This window comes from Phoenix dactylifera, unplaced genomic scaffold, assembly GCF_009389715.1.
Source record: "Phoenix dactylifera cultivar Barhee BC4 unplaced genomic scaffold, palm_55x_up_171113_PBpolish2nd_filt_p 000195F, whole genome shotgun sequence".
Taxonomy (NCBI): Eukaryota; Viridiplantae; Streptophyta; class Magnoliopsida; order Arecales; family Arecaceae; genus Phoenix; species Phoenix dactylifera.
This window is the reverse complement of record NW_024067719.1, coordinates 579,473-599,394: the sequence shown is the minus strand read 5'-3', so window position 1 is coordinate 599,394 and position 19,922 is coordinate 579,473. Positions and strand designations below refer to the sequence as shown.

The 19,922-nt window shown below is 44.7% G+C and overlaps 1 protein-coding gene across 1 annotated transcript; it reads left to right on the top strand.

Annotated features, from left to right (window-relative positions):
• Positions 1-3,713: 3,713 nt before the first annotated feature.
• Positions 3,714-4,148, top strand: LOC103698860. Its single transcript, XM_008780908.1, has one exon. The coding sequence runs from the start codon at positions 3,714-3,716 to the stop codon at positions 4,146-4,148; it is 435 nt and encodes a 144-aa protein (XP_008779130.1).
• Positions 4,149-19,922: the final 15,774 nt, after the last annotated feature.

Below are 19,922 nucleotides of genomic sequence, written 5' to 3'. Positions count from 1 at the left end.
CGTCGGTCGCTCACATACCGACCGAGACGCCCCCGACGGATAAGAGCCTCGATCTCGTCCCGAAGCTGGAAGCAGTCCTCTGTGTCGTGGCCGTGGTCTCGGTGGTACTCACAGTACGCCCGGGAGGGCCTCTTTCCAGGGATCCTTCGTATCTGTCTCGGGGCCGGGAGGTCCTCCCGCCCCTTGATCTCCATAAGGATCTGGGCCCGGGGAGTCAGGAGAGGAGTGTACCGGTTGAAACGTCGGGGTGGAGAATGAGGGCGTGGGGCGCCGTGGTTCTTCGCCGGCGACGGGCTTCTGCGCCGACGCTGGGGCGTCGGGCTCCTCCTCTGGCGTGCCTCTTTCCGCCTTTTCTTCCCAAGCTTTTGTGGGATCTCGGCGGCCTCCTTGCTCCGGTGGGCGGCCGCCTCCTCGGCGTCCGCATACTGGTTCGCCCGGGACAACAGCTCTGGGAAGCTCCGCGGCAGGCGTTTGTCCAGGGAGAAAGTGAGTCTGCCCTTCCGGAAGCCACGCTTCAGGGCTGAAAGAGCTACCTCCTGACTCAGGTTCCGGACCTCCAGCGTAGCCCTGTTGAAGCGGGTAAGATAATCCCGCAGGCTTTCTCCCTCGTTTTGCCGGACATCAAAGAGGGAGTCGGAGACCAGTCGCCGCCGGCTACTGACGGCGAAATGAGTGATGAAGAGGCGAGTGAACTGGTCAAAGGACCGGATTGAGTCAGCCTCCAGCCCGGCGAACCATGCCCTCGCCGGGCCACGGAGGGTTGCCGGGAAAGCCTTGCAGAGAAGGGGATCTGATGCTCCGTGGAGGAGCATAAGGGTCCTGAAACTCTCGACGTGATCCCGCGGGTCCGCCGCCCCGTCATAGGGCTCGATCGCCGGCATTTTGAACCCCGGCGGATTCGGGGTCCGCAGGATCCTCGAGGCGAGCGCCGGCTGGGAGGAGATCTCTAAGTCGGCGAAGGAATCTTTGGAATGGCCCTTCAGGACCTGGAGTTGTCGGTGGAGATCGTCCACCCGCCGGTCCAAGGAATGCGACCGGTGGGTGGGAGACAAGGAGCGGCGAGAGGGGGACCGACTGGAGCGCGGGTTCCTCGAGGACTGGGGGGTCTGGGAACGCGCCCGGGCCCGCCTCTCGTACCCCGCGCAGCTCCGGTGGGAAGGTCCCGGCAGAATGGAGCGTGCTCGAGAATCCTCCTCGCGTCGGCGCTCCTCCCCATGGGAGATGAAGGAACGCGGGTTGAGGAGGACAGGCGAACGCTCAGGCAGCGGCGGCTCCTGAGCCTGCTGCGGCGCCCGGGACATCGCACCCTGCAGATTCTACACCGCCTCCGCGAGGGTGCGAACCTGCTGGGTTAGCTGGTCGAACTGGGCGGCTTCGACCATCTGAATGGGCGGTGGGGCGGTGGAGTGTTGCTGAGAGCGTGTTGGGGATGCAGCGGCCTCTCGGCCAGTGGCGCGAGAGGCCCCGCGACCGGAAGCATTGGAAGCTCCACGACCACCTCGCCGTGCCATTACGATCGCTCTGAGATCCGGCCCTTCCTCTAGCGCCAACTGTTGCTGGTGGTCCAAACCGAGAACGATTGGCACAGCGGTGTGAACGGGGTTCCCTTGGAGTTGGGTTGATTGCGCTCCACCTTCCACCGGAAAACCTGCAGGCAAGCCTCGCACCACCACTGGGGTAGTGGGGGCCCTCCGACGATCAAGTCAGAGGAGATTGAAGGAGAAGGAGAGATAGTAGTAACGGATAAGAGAATACTCTGGAAAACCTTTTCTTACTCTCCCCCTTCCCCCCCCCAGCCCCATATATACCAGGCTGGGGTTTTTTCCGGGGATTCGTCATCGTGTGGCACGATGGGGCTGCCACTGACATGGCCGTTACAGGGCGTCGTGGGGCAGCGCTGGGTACGGCCCTGGCAGGGCATAGTGGAGCTCCGCTTTGTACGGCTGTTACAGGGGATCGTGGGGCAGCGCCGGATACGGCCGTTGCAGGGAGTAGTGGAGCAGGGGGCCGCGGCGTGCCTCAGAGGAACAGTCTGTTGTTGTCGAGAGATTGCCGACTCGGGGTCGGATGACTGGATCAGGAGGCAGCCGAAGATATCCGACTCGGGGTCGGATTGCTGGATCGGGGGACTGCCATAGTCTTCCTGGGCGCGCGTGCCGGTCACGTGGGGCATGGTGGCTAAATTCCCCCGTAACACCTATCAATATCATAAAGATCAGATTATTTGCTACTCATTAATTATTTTCTTTTTTTTTCTTTTTTTCTTCTATTTTCTCCTTCCGTGAGGCCAACGGCGCTAGAAGGGGACCGGGCCATGGCGACCGCGGCCGGCGGCGGCTGCAGCTACGGCAGCTTTATTTATTTATTTATTTATTTATTTATTTATTTATTTATTTATTATTTTATTTCATTACAATATATTTATTTATTATCTTATTTATTTATTTATTAATTCATTCATATATATATATATGTATTTATTTATTCAAGTTTTTTGTTTCTTTTTTCCTTCTTTTCTTTTTTAGTTTATTTTTTTATTCTTTTTCCTTCATTTTCTTCTTTTTTTTCCTTTTCTTTTCTTCTTTTTTTTCTTTTCTTCTATTTTCTCCTTTCGTGAGGCTGGCGGCGTCAGAAGGGGGCCGGGCCGTGGTGGCGGCGGGAGGGGGCCCGGCCGCGGACGCTTTATTTATTTATTTATTTATTATTTCATTACAATATATTATTTATTTATTCGTTCATTCATATATATATATATATGTATTTATTTATGCATTTATTTATTTATTTATTCTTTCTTTTTTTATTCTTTTCTTTTATTCTTTTCTTTTCTTCTTTTTCTTTTCTTTCCTTTTTTTTCTTTTTTTCTTCCTTTCTTCTTTTTTCTTCTTTCTTCTCCTCCCGCAAGGCCGGTGGCGCAGAAGGGGGCCGGGCCATGACAGCCGCAGGAGGGGGCCACGGGAGCGGGTTGAGTTACAGCCGGCGGCAGCCTAGTGACGCCTGCGGCAACCGCGGCGGCCGCGGCTAGCCAGCAGAGAACTCTTCTCCTCCCGCGAGGCCGACGGTGCCGGAAAGGGGCCGGGCCGCAGCGGACGCAGATGGAGGGTGGGCCGGGGCCGGCGACGGCCGCGGGACGTGGGAGGGCGCCACCTTCTTCTTCCTCTTCTTCGGCACCTCCCCACCGTGGAGGCGGAGCCATTTTCGGCAGCGCAAAAGGGGTGCGGGCCGTGGCGGCTGCGGGAGGGGGCGGGCCGTAGCCGGCGGCTGCCGCGGGAGGGGGCTCGGGAGGGAGCGGGCCGCGGCCGGCGGCGGCCTTTTTCTTCCCCTTCTTTGGTGGGAATGAGAGATCAGTAGGAGCGCGAACATTTTCATCTCATGTTGGAATGTTGAAATATAGCTGGACCGGTTGTTAAACAACCAATCAACAGTGATTAAACGTTAGAGACCGGTCAAAAAATGGACCGGTCATTAGTTTTCCCTATTATTTTTGCTTAGAGCCATGAATCCGCTAATATCAATTGAACCCTAGATAAATATATAAAAAAATATTAAAAGCCGATTCTTTAAGTTTGTGATGTGGCTGTACATGACATTGAACCGACTCCAGAAAGTAAGCAAATGCTTTTGCACCGATAAAGCCGAACATATTCTCCCACCATGCTTCACTCTTTATAAGTACAATAATTGCAGGTCAGGATAGGTAAAGCGAAGCGGAGATGGAAGCACTCTTCTCCCAGTTCTCCTTCCTTGCTAACCAAGCCCTCCACGACAAGAACTTCGATCCTGCAAGAATCGAGGAACTTCTGGATCTCTTCGAGCAAGAAGCCTATGCGTCCTGGTCATCCGTCGAGGCCGAGCACCAGAAGGCGGCCCAAGATGCGATGAATTCCTTGAAGGAGGCCGAGGACTACCTCGATTCCATTATGGAGGCCGCCATGGCCGAATTCCGGCAGTCCTACGACGCAGCCGAGAAGTCTTCGAAGGAAGAGCTATCGAGCCTTGTCCATGCCGCGGACGCTGCACGGAAAATGGGGCAGTCCCTTGGGGCCGCAACGGCTGGCTCCTCCGAGAAGTACTTGGAGGCGGGCCTTTCCTCGGCCACGGTCACCATGAAGTCGGCGTGTGCCACCTCGAAGGTCCACCCTTCTTAGATGGATGATTAATGATACCACGCAGCTCCTCTTTGCCGTTGTGTTATGAGTTTGTTATCACCTTTGCTTTGAGCAGATGTCGTCTAGGTGCCAATAAAAGTTAAATAGACCTGTTAAATTGTGGTGGTGATGTTTGGATTCTCATTGATTCTCAGTGCTTGCTACCTTGGGATGTTTGGATGAGTGAAAGGTTCAGGATGCCTTGTCTCAATTATTGTTTGGTGCCATTAGCCTTTTGACGATTGACCGATGAGGTGTGGATAGCATTTTTTTTGCACCACATCCTGACAATTTATGAGATCCTCTGGATAGATGCAATGTGCATAAACCAATGAATAGAAAGAATAACTTTAGATGGGTTGCCACGTGATATCTTTTAGGACGAATGAAGTTCCGCCACGGTAGGTTGAACGATCACCCAGAACATAGGGGTACAAGCCAAGCAGTGTTAAGATATCTTGTTGGAGGTTAACCAAGTCCAGTGATGTGTCATAACTGGACCTTTGGCCTAACGACAATAGTTGCTACATGGGGAAGCATGTGAGCTGTTGCTGGGATGGAAAAGAGAAAATCATAGGACATAACTATGGAAACTGCTAGAGAGACGTGAAGGCCAGGCCTAGGCAGCAGATAATTATCTAATTGTTTATGGTGTACTGTATAGATACTGGAATGTAATTTTGATAAAAAAACCCTTTTAGCCAATCAAACATCTCTTATTTTATTTATCTTTACTTTTACATTTAGCTTTATTTACCTTGTTTTATTCTAGTTATTTTTAACCCATAGTTGTTAGTGTAGATTCTTAAACCTCAGCTATCACCGACCTCCTCCTCCTTAGAGAGGACGATATTTTATTGTGGAGGTTCTTGAAGCTCAAGGTATTGGAACTGACACGATCAATCCTTTATACTCTTTATTGATTTAAATACTGCTGGCACATCTATGCACTTGCACGTTCCCTTCCGCCTGACGAAAAGGAACGCCAACAATGGTAAATTGGGCAATATGTTCAATAATTGATTATTTCGATCACCAGTAAATTTGGTAAATTCTGAAATTTTTTCTTTTAACTCATCAAGATACGGCTATTTGAAAACGAGCTGATCAAGCCATTTTAGGGCGTATCCAATGAATTCAATTAATAAATGAATTACCTACTCTTTATTCAATCCTTCCATTGGTGGAATATCATCCAACATACTACAACTTAAGGCTACATTCGGCCTATTTCTTAGTGATCTTTCACCTCATAGACCTTACTATAGTTTAGTAGGATATTGATTTCGTCATCTTTGAAATTGGAATTATCTGGCCTTTGCCTTCTTGGTACAAGTCGTGATTCAAGAATTAAATTTTTGCCTTTGGCCATATCCTGTCCAGGTTGAGAGTTTTCGGCCACTTCATGGCCTTATTTTTCACCACTACTTTTATCTATAATGCCAAGATCATCATGATGAAGGGGATCTTGGTGCTGGTTAGTTCAAGGTTCGACGAGCTCTATGTGATCATTCCCTTAGGAAGTTTCACCCTGGCTTACTACCTTATAGCCTTGGCTAGGTCACACTGGATGTGCCAAAAATTTCCAAGAAACTAAACCTTGGCCAATCAGGTCTAGTGTGCCAAATCAAATGGATCAATGAAGAAGTTTGCTTAAGTCAAGAGACAAGGTTCAATCTTACCTCAATAAGAGGACCTTTACAATTTCCAATAAAAGTGAGAATTACACAATGAATGAAAGCTTAAGGAGATTAATAACTTACACGTAAGTGAAATAAATCAATAAGATTGATTCCACAAGGATATTTGAGTACAAGCAATAAGGATAAAATAATTAATCAAGATAAAGAGGGGGATGAATAAGTCATCTCCATTGCTCCAATCATAAGTGATTCTGTCACTCGAACCTCATATAGAAGTCAACTTCTTTGCTTATAGGCAAGATTCAAGTTACTTTCTTCATAGTTAGACAATAGTCCGCATCAACTGCATGAGTTACGTGAACTCCACCAATAAGAGGGTTGACCTTCCAAACTATGGATCCCTCCACCTCCATAAGCGAGCAAGTTGAACCTCCAATCAATGGAATCCTGGACATCCATGTAGAAGTGAATAATAGGTGGGCAAATATGAACTTTCCATATGTTACAACAGGAATAATTAATCAAATCTTGATTCTCCTGATATTTTTGACTATTTACTATATTGGCCAACTGTTGACTAATTTTTGGTTGTAAACAATAATTACAAGGGAAAACCTAGTACATGTGATCTATTGCCATGCTTGTGAAGAATCTTTAGTGATATCCTCCATCATTTTAGTATTTCTTTTGACTCATTAAGCTCAAATTTGTTTGGTTCTTTTAGTTTCTTCTAGACATCACGAATATCCTGCAAAGTTCCTACTAAAGAACTAAACCTAGTACATGTGAGCTGGCGTCGGCCAGCCAGCTCTGCGGAGCCACCTGCCAGTGATCGGGACACCGAGGTAGCTCCAGGTGCCCTCCTACTCCCAAACGTTCAGGATGCGAGAAAACAGCCATTCTCATCGCGGGGTGGGTCTTCGGACTGAAGCAAATGGCTGACTTCGCTAGGTTGACCTCCTAGCCAGAGACCATGCAATATTCCCTCAAAATCCTCCGTATGCCCTAAGCCGATTGCCTGGTCACCCGGGCAAGCAATAGGCAATCGTCGGCAAAGAGTAGGTGCGAGATCTCAGGAAACTCCGGCGTCGGTCTGTAGGTCTCCACCTCTTGCAGCTCCGTGGCACGGCGAAGGGCCCAAGACAGGTAGTCAACGCAAATGATAAACAGCAGCGGTGACAGAGGGCAGCCCTACGTCTTCCCCACTATCATCTAAAAGAACTATGAGGGGAATCCATTTAGAAATCCAAAGCTATCCAGAGAGTGAGTCACAAAGTTCCACTTTATCCTATCATAGGCTCTCTTCATATCAGGTTTAACTCCCATCATGCTCCTGCATCGTAGTGCCCTCTGTAGGTCACTCATGAACTCATGGGCTACCAACACATTGTCTGAGATGGACCGGCCGCCCACAAAAGCCCCCTGCTTAGGGTATATCAATCCAGAAAGAATCACCCTCAACCTCTGGACCGGATTTTCGCTACTACCTTGTATAGTGTGGTGCACAAGCTGATCAGTCGAAAGTGGCTCGGCTCGTCGGATCTTTCCTCTTCGGAATCAGTGTGATAAAAGTCCTCTGCCACTCCTCAGGCATCGTCGAGAAAACAAAAAACTATTGGATGGCTGTCGTCCCCTCTTGTCTAATGATCTGCCAATACCTCCTGATGAAGACTAGAGGGAATCCGTTCGGGCTGGGGGATTTGTCCTCCCCCAGAGACCATAAGGCCTCCCCAACCTCCAATTCTGACACTGAGCTGACCAAGGCAGTATTCTCGGCCTTCGTGACCCTCACTAAGGGAGTTGGCTCATTTATTACCCTATCACTGTCCCCCCGAGACGGTCCACGTCAGTCTGAAAAACTGCTTCAGGGTCCATCTGATGTCACAAGGTCCTCTATCATATGGCCCCTACAGTCCCTGATCCTACTGACTCTGTTTCTCTTCCACCGAATAATAGTAGACTAGTCGAAAAAATTGGTATTCCTGTCACCCTTTGCAATCTACTGGACCCGTGATTTCTGTCTTCAGAAGACCTCCTACTGGGGTAGAAATTAAGTTTACGTTTCAACTGGATCAGTTTGTAGGGTGAGAAGAAAATGGTGTCTGAAAAGTAGGTCCCGAAGATCCCTCTAGTCGGAGTCAAATAGCCCCACCCCCACCTGCATCTATGGCTTGGAGCCTAGCAATAGGAGCCTCAGTTTTCTCCACTCTCCTGAAGATGTTCCCCACCTCTTTTCGGTTCCATCTAGCTAATCAACTCCTGCTCAACATTAGTTTGTGGGTGACCCTGTACATAACACACACACCCCCACACACACACACACTGGTGTCTGCCAAACCTCCCAAACCATGTCCCATGACCAGGGGTAGGATAGCCAGATCTGTTCAAATCTAAAAGGGCTATAAATAAGGATGACGTGTGAGGTACTTGTTAGGACCGTAAGCGCTGCCATCTCACTAAAATCCGTAGGTACCATTGCCTTGTTGATTGCTTCAACCTATAGAGTGATCTCTACAGCAAACAGACCTTTTCTTCTGACCCTAGCTCACCAAACCCCTTTGGCTGCTCCATATAAATCTTCTCCTCCAAATTCCCATGGAGGAAGGTTGTTTTAACATCCATTTGCTCCAACCCCAAATCATGAATGGCAACAATGCTCAACAGCATCCGAATAGAAGTATGTCGAACAACTGGAGAGAATACTTCATTATAATCAATGCTCTCCTTCTGGAAGTATCCCTTAGTAACTAAGCTGGCCTTGGATCTGATGCCTTCTCTATCTGAAAGTTCTTCCTTGCATTGGAACACCCACTTGCATCCAATGGGCTTCTTTCCACTTGGCAATTGCACCAACCGCCAAGTCTGATTTTTCTGGAGAGACTACATCTCCTCTGCCATAGCTTGAACCCACCTATCGCTATTCAGACGTGCCAATGCCTCCTCATAGGTCTCCGGGTCTCCATTCACAGCAACCAATGCATAAGACATGGTTTTGCTAAAACCATACCTCTCCGGCTGCCTCACAATCCGCTTAGGTTTGTGCAGTGCGACTCCGATGCTTCTGCTGGAATCTTGTTCCTCCCTTTGCACATCTCATCTCCGAGTTTGCATGTCACTCCTCTCCACATGTGGAGGCACCTCTGACTGGTACTCCACCTGAATTTCATGTCCTTCTGGTGCACCTGCAAAAGGTAAAACTGAATAAGAAGTTAGCTGTCCAACCCTGTCCGGTTGGTTCTACCCCCGCTCTTCTTTCACCCTTTGCATCTTTAGGACTGAATTCGCATCAAAGACCACATCCCTACTGATAGTAGTCTTCTTCTCCAAGGGATCCCACAGCTGATAACCCATGACTCCACGCGGATATCCTATGAACACCATTTTCGTGACTTGGCATCCAACTTGCTCCGCTCACTGGGATCAATGTGCATAAATGCCGTGCACCCAAATACTCTAAGATGGCCAACCTCCACCTTCTTTCCAGACCATAGCTCCTTTGGAATCCTCCCATCTAGCTTTGTATGAGGAGATCGATTTGTTAGATGTACGCCCTAGAAGCCAATCTGGCGGACACATTACTAATTCTGGAACATAAATTTGTACTTGACTTTATTATTATTGAATAATAAATGGGCATTCTTTTCATTCATATTGTTTATGTGTCTATGAATCTTCCAAGAAATTAATAAGATGATGATACATATTCTCAAGAGTTGAGAATTTGAGCCATGTATCATTGGTGATTAATTTCTAAATGCTCCTGATCAATGGATCATCACGAGGACGGTGATCGATCCGATCAGTGCACAGATTGCTTTCCTTATGGATGGACGAGAGTTGAGTCCATAGTGTAGGGACACTGAAGTGAGAGTGCAGGTGCTTATTAGAGAACAAGGGTACTGAGCGTGACCAAGACAAGAAGTCACTTGGATGTCTATCCACTCGTCAGTGACTTGCTTGATGTTGCAGTAGTGTGACTGGTCCTTTGACCTGCGGTGCTTCGGCTATTCACAGTGAGGTTATTGTAGTTTCACTGCATATATACATGGTCTCTAGTCATATGGGTCCTTGTTATGTAGATTGGCTACAGTAGGTTCACTGTAGGAGTAGGGTATGCACTTACATGAAATCTATCGATCTTGATAGATGAGGAGTGATCCTGTGTGATTTATTAGACTGAGTTTTAAGACCTTGGCCAGGGCAGAATATATAGTGGAAAAGAATTTTCTACTCTCGAACTCAAGTCGAATAAATCTAGATATATGACAGACGACGGGATTTGACAAGTTATCCATGACCTCCGGTCTGTAGGGATCCACGATAGAATGACTGTAACATATGATAACTGCACCTAGAGGTTCATCATTCTATTCTGCTGGGTAGCCACTACATACTGCTAGGTGTCACTGGTGGATGGTGAGACTCACAGGGATCATATTGATAGTCGATAATCTCTGGTGAGTTTAGTTGGAATTATTTCAACCCATTGAAAGGAGTTTTCAATGATATTGTGATAGAGATCGCAATATATCTCACTACCAGTCAGAATAGAACCTATGGGGTCACACACATTAGAGGTATTGACCGATCCGATGGTTGAATGTGATAATCAATTAGATTGATAAATGAAAACCCGCTAAGAGTTAGTGGTTAGAAGAAGGAACAATTGCAATCAGATTGCAATTTAATTTAATTAATTGGATTTAATTAATTGGACTTGATCATGAGTCCTACTTGGAGTAGTATCTTTGGAGTTCTAATTGGATTAGAATTTCAAATTAAATTAGAATCCTATTTAGAATAGAATTTCTAAAGTCCTAATTATCTTAGGGCTGAAATTTAATAAGTCCTAATTAGATTAGGATTATTTTAAGTCCTAATTAATTTTAATTTTAATCTAATTAATTTTATGACTCCTAATTGGATTAGGATTGAAGAGTTCAATTGAGTCATGGTTCAATTAAATCCCAATTAGATTAGGATTTAAATGAAAAGGAAGATTGAGTTCACCTAATTCTTTTTTACAAAAGGATTGGGTCCCAGTCTATGTGGCTAAACCCACCCCACTTAATGTGATTAAGTGGGGTGTGGGATTAGAGGGGAGAAGAGGGAGGGGCGCCCCTCCCCTTGCTTGCGTGAGAAGAAAAGGAGGGGCGTACGCCCCTCCTCTCTTTTCAAAAGAGTGATAAGGATGAGCTCCTAAAATGTAGGAGCTCATCCTTATCCATTTGGCCTTCAAAAGAGAAGGGATTTCGACCCCTCCTTCAAGCCAATTTTCTTTGGGATTTTCGGCAGCAAGTAGCCCCTCTCCATACCTCTTTTCAGCCGCAAGAAGAAGGGAAGAAAAGCTTGTGAAGTGTGGTCCCTTCATCTCCTTCTTCGGTTCCAACGCGAAGGAAAAAGGAAAGGCTGCGGGTTTTTGCTCTCCTTCCTTTAATCTATCCTTCTTCTTCCTCATCCCTTAGGCATTCAAGAGTTGATTGGAAGGGAGGACTTCATCCATCAATAGCCTTCTCTGCAAGAGAGCTAGCACTCCGGAAAGATCAAAAGGCTTCGATCGACTCACTACTTCGTGTGGATATCCGTAGAGGCCGGACGTGTGTGCGGCTTCCATTGAACCTTCACCAAATACCTCGTGAATCAGATTTGCGGAGACCATCTACCCGCACAAGGTGAAGATCTGATCTTCTTAATGATTTTAAAATAGTTTAAAATAATTTAATTCTAATCTATCTACAAATAAAAGGTTTTAAAATACGTCCATGCGATGAACGGATCCCGCATAGATTTTTCCGCTGCAATCTGAAAATTATTTCGAAATTTTTATGGCATATGTGGGATGCTAACAGTGGTATCAGAGCCATGGTTATGTAGATTAAGATTAGAATTAAATTTTTCAAGGCATTTTAGATCTGAAATTTATGGGATTATGCTTGCTGAAATTTATGTATGCAGAATTTTCAGCTTGCTAATTTTTCTGCATACTAATTATTGGATGCTTGGATTAATGATTCTAATGCTTTGATAATGTGATTACAAATATTTAGAATCATATCTTGCATAATCAGCAAGTCATGAGATGAAATAATCAGTTAAATATCAGATCTGAAAATAATTTTTATGCATGTGATGCGTATGGTGATGATCATGGATGGACTCTTTGAATGTGCTGAAATGTTCTGCGATGTTCTGTGATGCATGTAATTTTAATTTTCAGATGCCTGCGTGCATCTTAAATTCATGTATTAGAGACCTGCGTGTCTCATGAAAAGGGTTGTAATTTATTCTTTATTTTTATTTTAATTTTTAAAGCAATCTGGGATGTAATCTATGATGTGTGTTGCACGTCGATGGTTGATCGATATGTACATCAACAAGCTCAACATGCGCGGATCGAGATCAAGGGTTGATTGAAGATGGATCAAGGAGTTGATCACAATTGGACCTAAGGGATCAAGATCAAGTCAAGAGTTGAAGACAATCAAACCAAGTGACGTGCATGTGCTTGTAAAATAACCCCATCCTGGATCCATGATCATCACCATTATATTTATTTTTGATAAATGCCTGGATGTTTAATGCTTATGTTTATGCGGGTAGATTTATATTTGCATGAGATGTGAATACGCGATCGAGTGAGACCTAAATCGAAACCTTCCTAATCAGTCAAGGGTGAACCAACATGAGTTAGTCATATTAGATTAATTGATCTAATTGGTGTCTAGGCAAGCCTAAAAGGTGGTTACTTAATTAGGACCTTACTCTCTGAGTAAGGGGAGCCTCCTCTTCCACCGTAGTAGAGCTGCTAAGATCTTTTCGATGTTGATTTGTCTTGGCTGGACACAGTGGGCAAGTTGCATCGGGAGACTGGACCTCTCTATTAGACATGAGATGTTGCGGGGTAAAGGTGGGGTTGGGCACCAATAACTGTTAAGTGAGGACCCAATGACGACTTTATTTCTGCGGTTATACGGTGGGTCTGACTTAACTAAGTAATGGGGCCAATAACTGTTAGGTGAGGTCTTCATGACTTAGAGATCAAGTACCACTGCAATTTGCTAGAGAAGCATTGTACAAGAGTTGTATACTCATCCATTTATATGTCACCAATAACTATTAGGTGAGGCGGCATGTAAATCGGTAAGACTGCAGTACCCACTAGAAATCCTAGTTGCGTAGGATTTTTGTTTCTCTATTAGGGGAGTATGAGGGATTCGAGAAAATAGTGAGAGCACATTTATTCTAAAAGTTCCTAGAATAAATTAAGTTCAAGTACAAAGTCTAACTAGAATCTTTACTCTCTACAGATCACAATGTCAGCTTCAAACCCTTTGACCCGTATCCTTGAGACCAACCGACTGACCGGAACCAACTATAAAGACTGGCTTAGAAACCTAAATATTGTTCTGAGTTGTGAGAAACTAGGGTATGTGCTCGAGAACGATATTCCTAGGTTACCAGGACGTCCTACTGATGATCAGCGTGAGACGCATCAAAAGTGGACAGATGACGACATTAGGGTCAAGTGCTACATCATGGCATCCATGACTAATGAACTTCAATGCCAGCATGAGAACATAAAGACTGCTAGAGAAATACTGGCTCTCCTGCAAGAGTTGTATGGTGAGCAGAGCCGCACTGCACGCTTTGAAGTGTCCAAGAGGCTCTTCAAGACAAAGATGCGCGAGGGGCAGTCCGTCCACGATCACTGTTTGACTATGATCAAGGACTTCGAGGAACTTGAGAAGCTCGGTATGACCATGCATAAGGAACTGCAGATAGATCTGATCCTGCAATCCCTTCCTGATTCATTTGGACAGTTTATAGTAAACTACCACATGAATAAGATTGATTGCACTAAGACCGAATTGTTGAACATGTTGGTAACTGCTGAGGGAGCCTTGAAAGGTTCAAGAGGCTCTGTTCTAGCTGCTGAACTAACTTCTGGTTCCAAGAGAAAGTCTACTTGGAAGAAAGAGAAGCCTGTAAAGAAGCAGAAGAAAGACAAGAAGCCTAAGAAGGAAGTTCACAAGAAAAAGGCTAATGACAAGGAAAAATGTTTCCACTGCAATGTCGACGGCCATTGGAAAAGGAACTGCCCTTCATACCTCGAGAGCCTGAAGAACAAAAAGGACACACCTTCTGAAGGTATGTTAGACTTGCTCGTAATTGAAACTAACCTTACGGTTTCTTCTACTTCTAGTTGGGTTATAGATTCTGGTTCTAGTGCTCATTTGTGCACTACTATGCAGGGTCTAAAGAAAAGTAGAAGGCTGGCGGAAGGTGCAGTGACCCTTTGGGTAGGCAACGGGGCAAGAGTTGCTGCTGTAGCTGTGGGCACCTATCCTTTGTGATTACCGTCTGGATTTAGTTTATTTCTTAGCGACTGTTATTATGTCCCTACTGCTAGCAGAAATTTGATTTATGTTTCATGTTTAGTACAGGATGGTCATATTTTGACATTTGATAAAGACTACTGTTCTATGTATTTCCGAAATAAATTAGTTGCACGTGGTTTCATAATTGACAGTCTCTATCACTTGCATGTTAATGTGTCTGTGAATGTGTCTGAGCAAGTTGTGAGTGCCATAGGATCTAAAAGATCCAGAGATGAGATAAACCAGAAGTATTTGTGGCACCTCAGGCTTGGCCATATTGGAGAGGACAGAATGAACAAAATGGAGAAAGATGGGCTTCTTGGCCCATTGATTTCCGAGTCATATCCAGTTTGTGAGTCCTGTCTTCAAGAAAAAATAGCTAGATTGCCCTTTGTAGGACATGGGGAGAGGACCACTGAAATACTTAACCTGGTACACACTGATGTGTGTGGCCCATTTGATGTGTCACTCAGGGATCGTTATTCGTACTTCATTACCTTTACCGATGACTATTCACAATATGGGTATGTGTATCTTATGAGATACAAATCTAAATCTTTTGAAAAGTTCTAAGAGTTCAGAAATGAAGTAGAAAAACATACCGGAAAAACCCTTAAGGTTCTTCGATCAAATCGAGGAGAAGAATATCTTAGTGGAGAATTCCGGGATTATCTCAAGGAGAATGGCATAGTCTCACAATGGACGCCTCCGGGTACACCTCAACTCAACGAGGTGTCAGAAAGGAGGAATCAGACTCTATTGGATATGGTCCGTTCCATGATGAGCTTCACTGATCTACCAATGTTTCTTTGGGGAGATTTCTTATTATCCACGATTTATTTATTGAATAGAGTTTCCTCTAAATCCGTTCCTACCACACCGTATGAGATATGACATGGTAAGAAGCCGAGTCTTGGTCATCTCAAGATTTGGGGATATCCGGCCGACGTCAAACGACAGCAGGCAGATAAGTTAGAGCCTAGGACCATAAGTGCTCGTTTCATTAGATATCCTAAAGAGTCATTAGGATACAATTTTTACGTCTCAGAGGATTACAATGTGTTTGTGAGCCGACATGCTGTCTTTTTGGAAAAATAGTTTATCCTTGATAGAGGCAGTGGGAGGAAAATTAAGCTTGAAGAGAGAGTCTCTGAAAAGCAACGAGTCATGGATCCTATAGAACCTATTCATACAGAGCCAGTACACGTAGTACCTCCTCCATCTCGTAGATCTAGTAGGGTCTCCCATCCTCCCGATAGATACTTAGGTATACTAGTAGAGGACACCGAGAAAATGTTCCTCATGGGAGATAGGGAACATGTACAGGATCCCAATACCTACAATGAGGCGATATTTGATATCGATTCCGAGAAATGGCTGGAAGCCATGAAGTCGAAGATAGACTCCATGTATTCCAACCAAGTCTGAACCTTAGTAGATCCACCAGAAGGTATAGTAACTATTGGATGCAAATGGATCTACAAAAGGAAGATAGGTTCGGATGGAAAGGTAGAGACCTATAAGGCAAGGCTAGTGGCGAAAGGGTATAGTCAGCGCGAAGGCATTGACTATCAGGAGACCTTTTCACCTGTAGCCATGCTGAAATCCATTCGAACATTGCTTGCCATTGCAACATTTCATGATTATGAAATTTGGCAGATGGATGTGAAAACTGCTTTCCTGAATGGATATCTTGATGAAGATATTTATATGGAGCAGCCTTTGGGTTTCACTTTCAGTGATGGAGATCACAAGGTCTGCAAGCTGCAAAGGTCCATATATGGACTAAAGCAAGCATCTCGGAGTTGGAACACTCGTTTCAATGATGCGATCAAATCGTTTGATTTCATCAAGAATGAAGAGGAACCGTGTGTTTACAAGAAGGTTAGTGGGAGTGCTGTCGTGTTCCTCGTACTGTACATGGCTGACATCCTCTTGATTGGGAATGATGTTCCCATGCTAACCTCGGTCAAGGTCTGGTTGTCAAAAGAGTTCTCCATGAAAGACCTTGGGGAAGCATCCTACATTTTGGGGATTAAGGTCTATAGAGATAGATCTAAAAGGATGCTTGGCCTATCACAGAAGATGTACATAGAGGAGGTACTGAAGAGGTTCAGTATGGAAACTCCAAGAGGGGTCTATTACCCCTAAGGCATGGGATTCATCTCTCCAAGAAGATGTGCCCCAACACATCTGAAGAGATTCAACGCATGAGCAGGATCCCTTATGCTTCTGCAATAAGGAGCCTCATGTATGCCATGCTGTGTACACGACCTGATATAGCCCTTGCTGTGAGTGTCACTAGTAGATATCAGTCGAATCCAGGCGAAGAGCACTGGACAGCTGTGAAGAACATTCTTAAGTACTTGAGAAGAACTAAAGATTTGTTCTTGGTTTTTAGAGGATCATCAGAGTTAAAGGTAGAAGGATACACAGATTCAGATTTCATGACTGATATTAACGATAGAAAGTCTACATCTGGATATATGTTCTTGTGCAATGGTGGTACGGTAAATTGGAAGAGTTCCAAATAACCGATCATTGCTGATTCTACCATGAAAGCTGAGTATATCGCCGCCTCTGAAGCTGCAAAGGAAGCCTTCTGGTTTAAGAAATTCATTACAGAGCTAGATGTAATGCCATCAGATGCCATCACACTCTACTGCGATAATAATGGCGCCATAGCTCTTGCTAAGAAGCCAAGGTCTCATCAGAAGTCTAAGCATATAGAGCGGCTCTTTAACCACATACGCGATTACCTCGAGAAGAAATATGTCGAGGTGCAGAGAGTAGACTCCATGGACAACGTGGCAGACCTGCTCACTAAACAGTTAAATCAGCAGAAGGAAGGACTTCAGCCATCAATAGCCTTCTCTGCAAGGGAGCTAGCACCCCGGGGAGATCAAAAGGCTTCGATCGACTCACTACTTCGTGTGGATACCCGTAGAGGCCGGACGCGTATGCGGCTTCCATTGAACCTTCACAAATACCTCGTGAATCAGATTTGCGGAGACCATCTACCCACACAAGGTGAAAATCTGATCTTCTTAATGATTTTAAAATGGTTTAAAATAATTTAATTCTAATATATCTACAAACGAAAGATTTTAAAATACGTTAATGCGATGAACGGATCCCGCATAGATTTTTCCGCTGCAATCTGAAAATTATTTCGAAATTTTTATGGCATATGTGGGATGCTAACATGATTCACCAAGTAGCAGGCTGTGTCTACTGTGTCCATCCAAAATACCTTAGAAAGCTCTATCTGCAATCTCATACATCTAGCTTTCTCTATGAGAGTCCTGTTCATCCTTTCGGCCACCTTATTCTGTTGAGGAGTCTTCCTCACTGAAAATTATCTCTTGATCCTACCATCTTCGCAAAATTTCAAAAACTCCTTACTTGTGAATTTGCCATTATTGTCGGACCGCACACACTTCACGCAGCATTCCTTCTCTTTCTCTACCTCTGCTCTCCAGGCTTTGAACTTAGAGAAGACCTCTGACTTTTTCCTCAAGAAGTACACCCAAACTCTTCTTAAAAAGTCATCAATAAGGGTTAAAAAATATGTTGCCACATTTCTGGCTGTGACCGGGGCCGGTCCCCAAACATTCGTGTGCACTAGCTCCAGGGGACCACTGCTGCGTGTAGTACTGGTAGCAAAGTTCACCTTGTGTTGCTTTTCCAACTGGCAAGGCTCACACACCTCTGGAACTCCTCCATCCAAATCTGATATCAGTCCACCTTTGCTCAGCATCTTCATACCACAATCTTCTATGTGGCCCAAGCAGTAATGCCACAAACGATATGCTTCCTGCTGGCCCTATGCCACTACTGCTGTTTCGGATCCCCCACACACCACGGACCCTTCCATCCTATACAAATTATTCTCCAACCTCCTCCCCTTCATCACAACTATGGCTCCTGTGGATATATTCAAAATACCACTCCTGAAACGACAACTTGTTGCCCAAGGTGACAAGCCAAGAGGGGGGGAGGGGTGAATTGGTTTCTCTTAATTTTTACTATCTTACTTTAGTCAATTGATGAGTGAGTGAAATTAGAACAATGCACAATACAAACACACAAGAAGTATAGTGGTTCAGTGCTCTCCTAAGCACCTACGTCCACTCCCCAAGCGACCCCTTGGGAATTCACTATAATCCCGTGAATTACAGTTGGATTGTTTTCCAGGCTCACAATCCAAAAACCTTTACACTTTGGTTTTCCGGGATCACCAAGAACCTATGTTGGTTTTACGGGCTCACCAACGAACCTTCACAATTGGTTTTACGGGTTCACCAATAAACCTACACCGTTGGTTTTGCGGGCTTACCAACAAACCTTTACAAGGTGATTAAAAAGAAGAAGAAAGTTGAAGCTCCTAGATGAGCAAATATAACATTTATAATCTACAAAGAAGAGTTTAGAGAATAGTTATCGCTTGATGATACTTCTCTCTTCTTTGTCAAGAATGCTTCACTCTTCAAGGGTGGATGGAGCTCTTAATATCTCTTGGAATCTGCTCAACCACTTCCTTTTGACTCTTGAATGAAGCATTTGGATGAAGAAAATTAGGGCACTTGTCTTTCTTGTGTAAGCTTTGATATTTTGTAAAAGGATGTTTCCTCTGATGAATAGTGTCACTTTAAATAGTTTCCTTCATCCATTGGACAAGCCCCAATGGTTAGAATTCAAAAACTAGCCGTTACTCACTGTTGGAAGGTCTGAAAGTACTTCTGCAGAACTAGCCGTTATGCTTCTGCCCGTGCTTGGGTCGACTCAACTTTTACTGGGATCGACCCAACTTTCACTTGGGTCGACTCAAGCATCATTGGGGTCGACCCTCTCAGAAACTACAGAACCTTGTATTTCAGCCTTCCTTCACTTGGGTCGACTCAACACTTTTTGGGTCGACTCAAGGTTCAGTTGGGTCGACTCAACTTCCACTTGGGTCGACCCTCTCAGGGTTTCCAGAGAACCTATTTTTGAATGTCATTGCCTTTGCGTCGACTCATGTTAACTTGGGGTCGACTCAAGTTTGGGTCGACTCAAGTTTCATTTGGGTCGACCCTCTCAGGGTTTGCAGAGAACTGTTTTCTTGAGGCTTGAGGATTGGTTCGACTCATCCTTTGCTTGGGTCGACCCAAGTACTGTTCATCCGTGCCATTTTTGCAGAAGTGTGCCAGATGGTTTCTTGATGTGCTGGGGTCAACTCAATCAATCTTGGGGTCGACTCAATCCACACTTTGCTGCAACTAAGGTTAGATTCATCCATATAATCAATGAAATAAACTTTAAACAATTTTGAATATATGTCATGGTAGTGCTACATACTACAAACAATGAAAATTACTATTGTCCACTTAAGAGTATGTCTTGAAACTTTACCGAATTAGAATTTAGAATTCACTATCCCTTTCCTATCGCAAATTTTATCTCATTAATAATCATTGAAATGCATCTTAATCTCATTATACTAATGTATCGAGAGTGACGGACTTATTAATGATGTATCGAATTAACTTGTAACATACTCTTAATCATTGTATTAATCATCAAAATACCACTATCATCCTCAATCTCCCCCTTTTTGATGATTACAAAATATTGAGTATGAGCCTATTGATACTTATCTTAAAATTAGTTTTAGAAGGGCTCAAGTCTCCCCCTATTTCATCCAAATGTTTTCAATTTGACCTTTTGAATTACTCCCCCTTTCTTTTATATTTCATTAAAGATGAAACTTC

Coding starts and splice junctions, on each gene's coding strand:
- LOC103698860 (XM_008780908.1), top strand. CDS start 3,714: ATGGAAGCACTCTTCTCCCAGTTCTCCTTCCTTGCTAACCAAGCCCTC.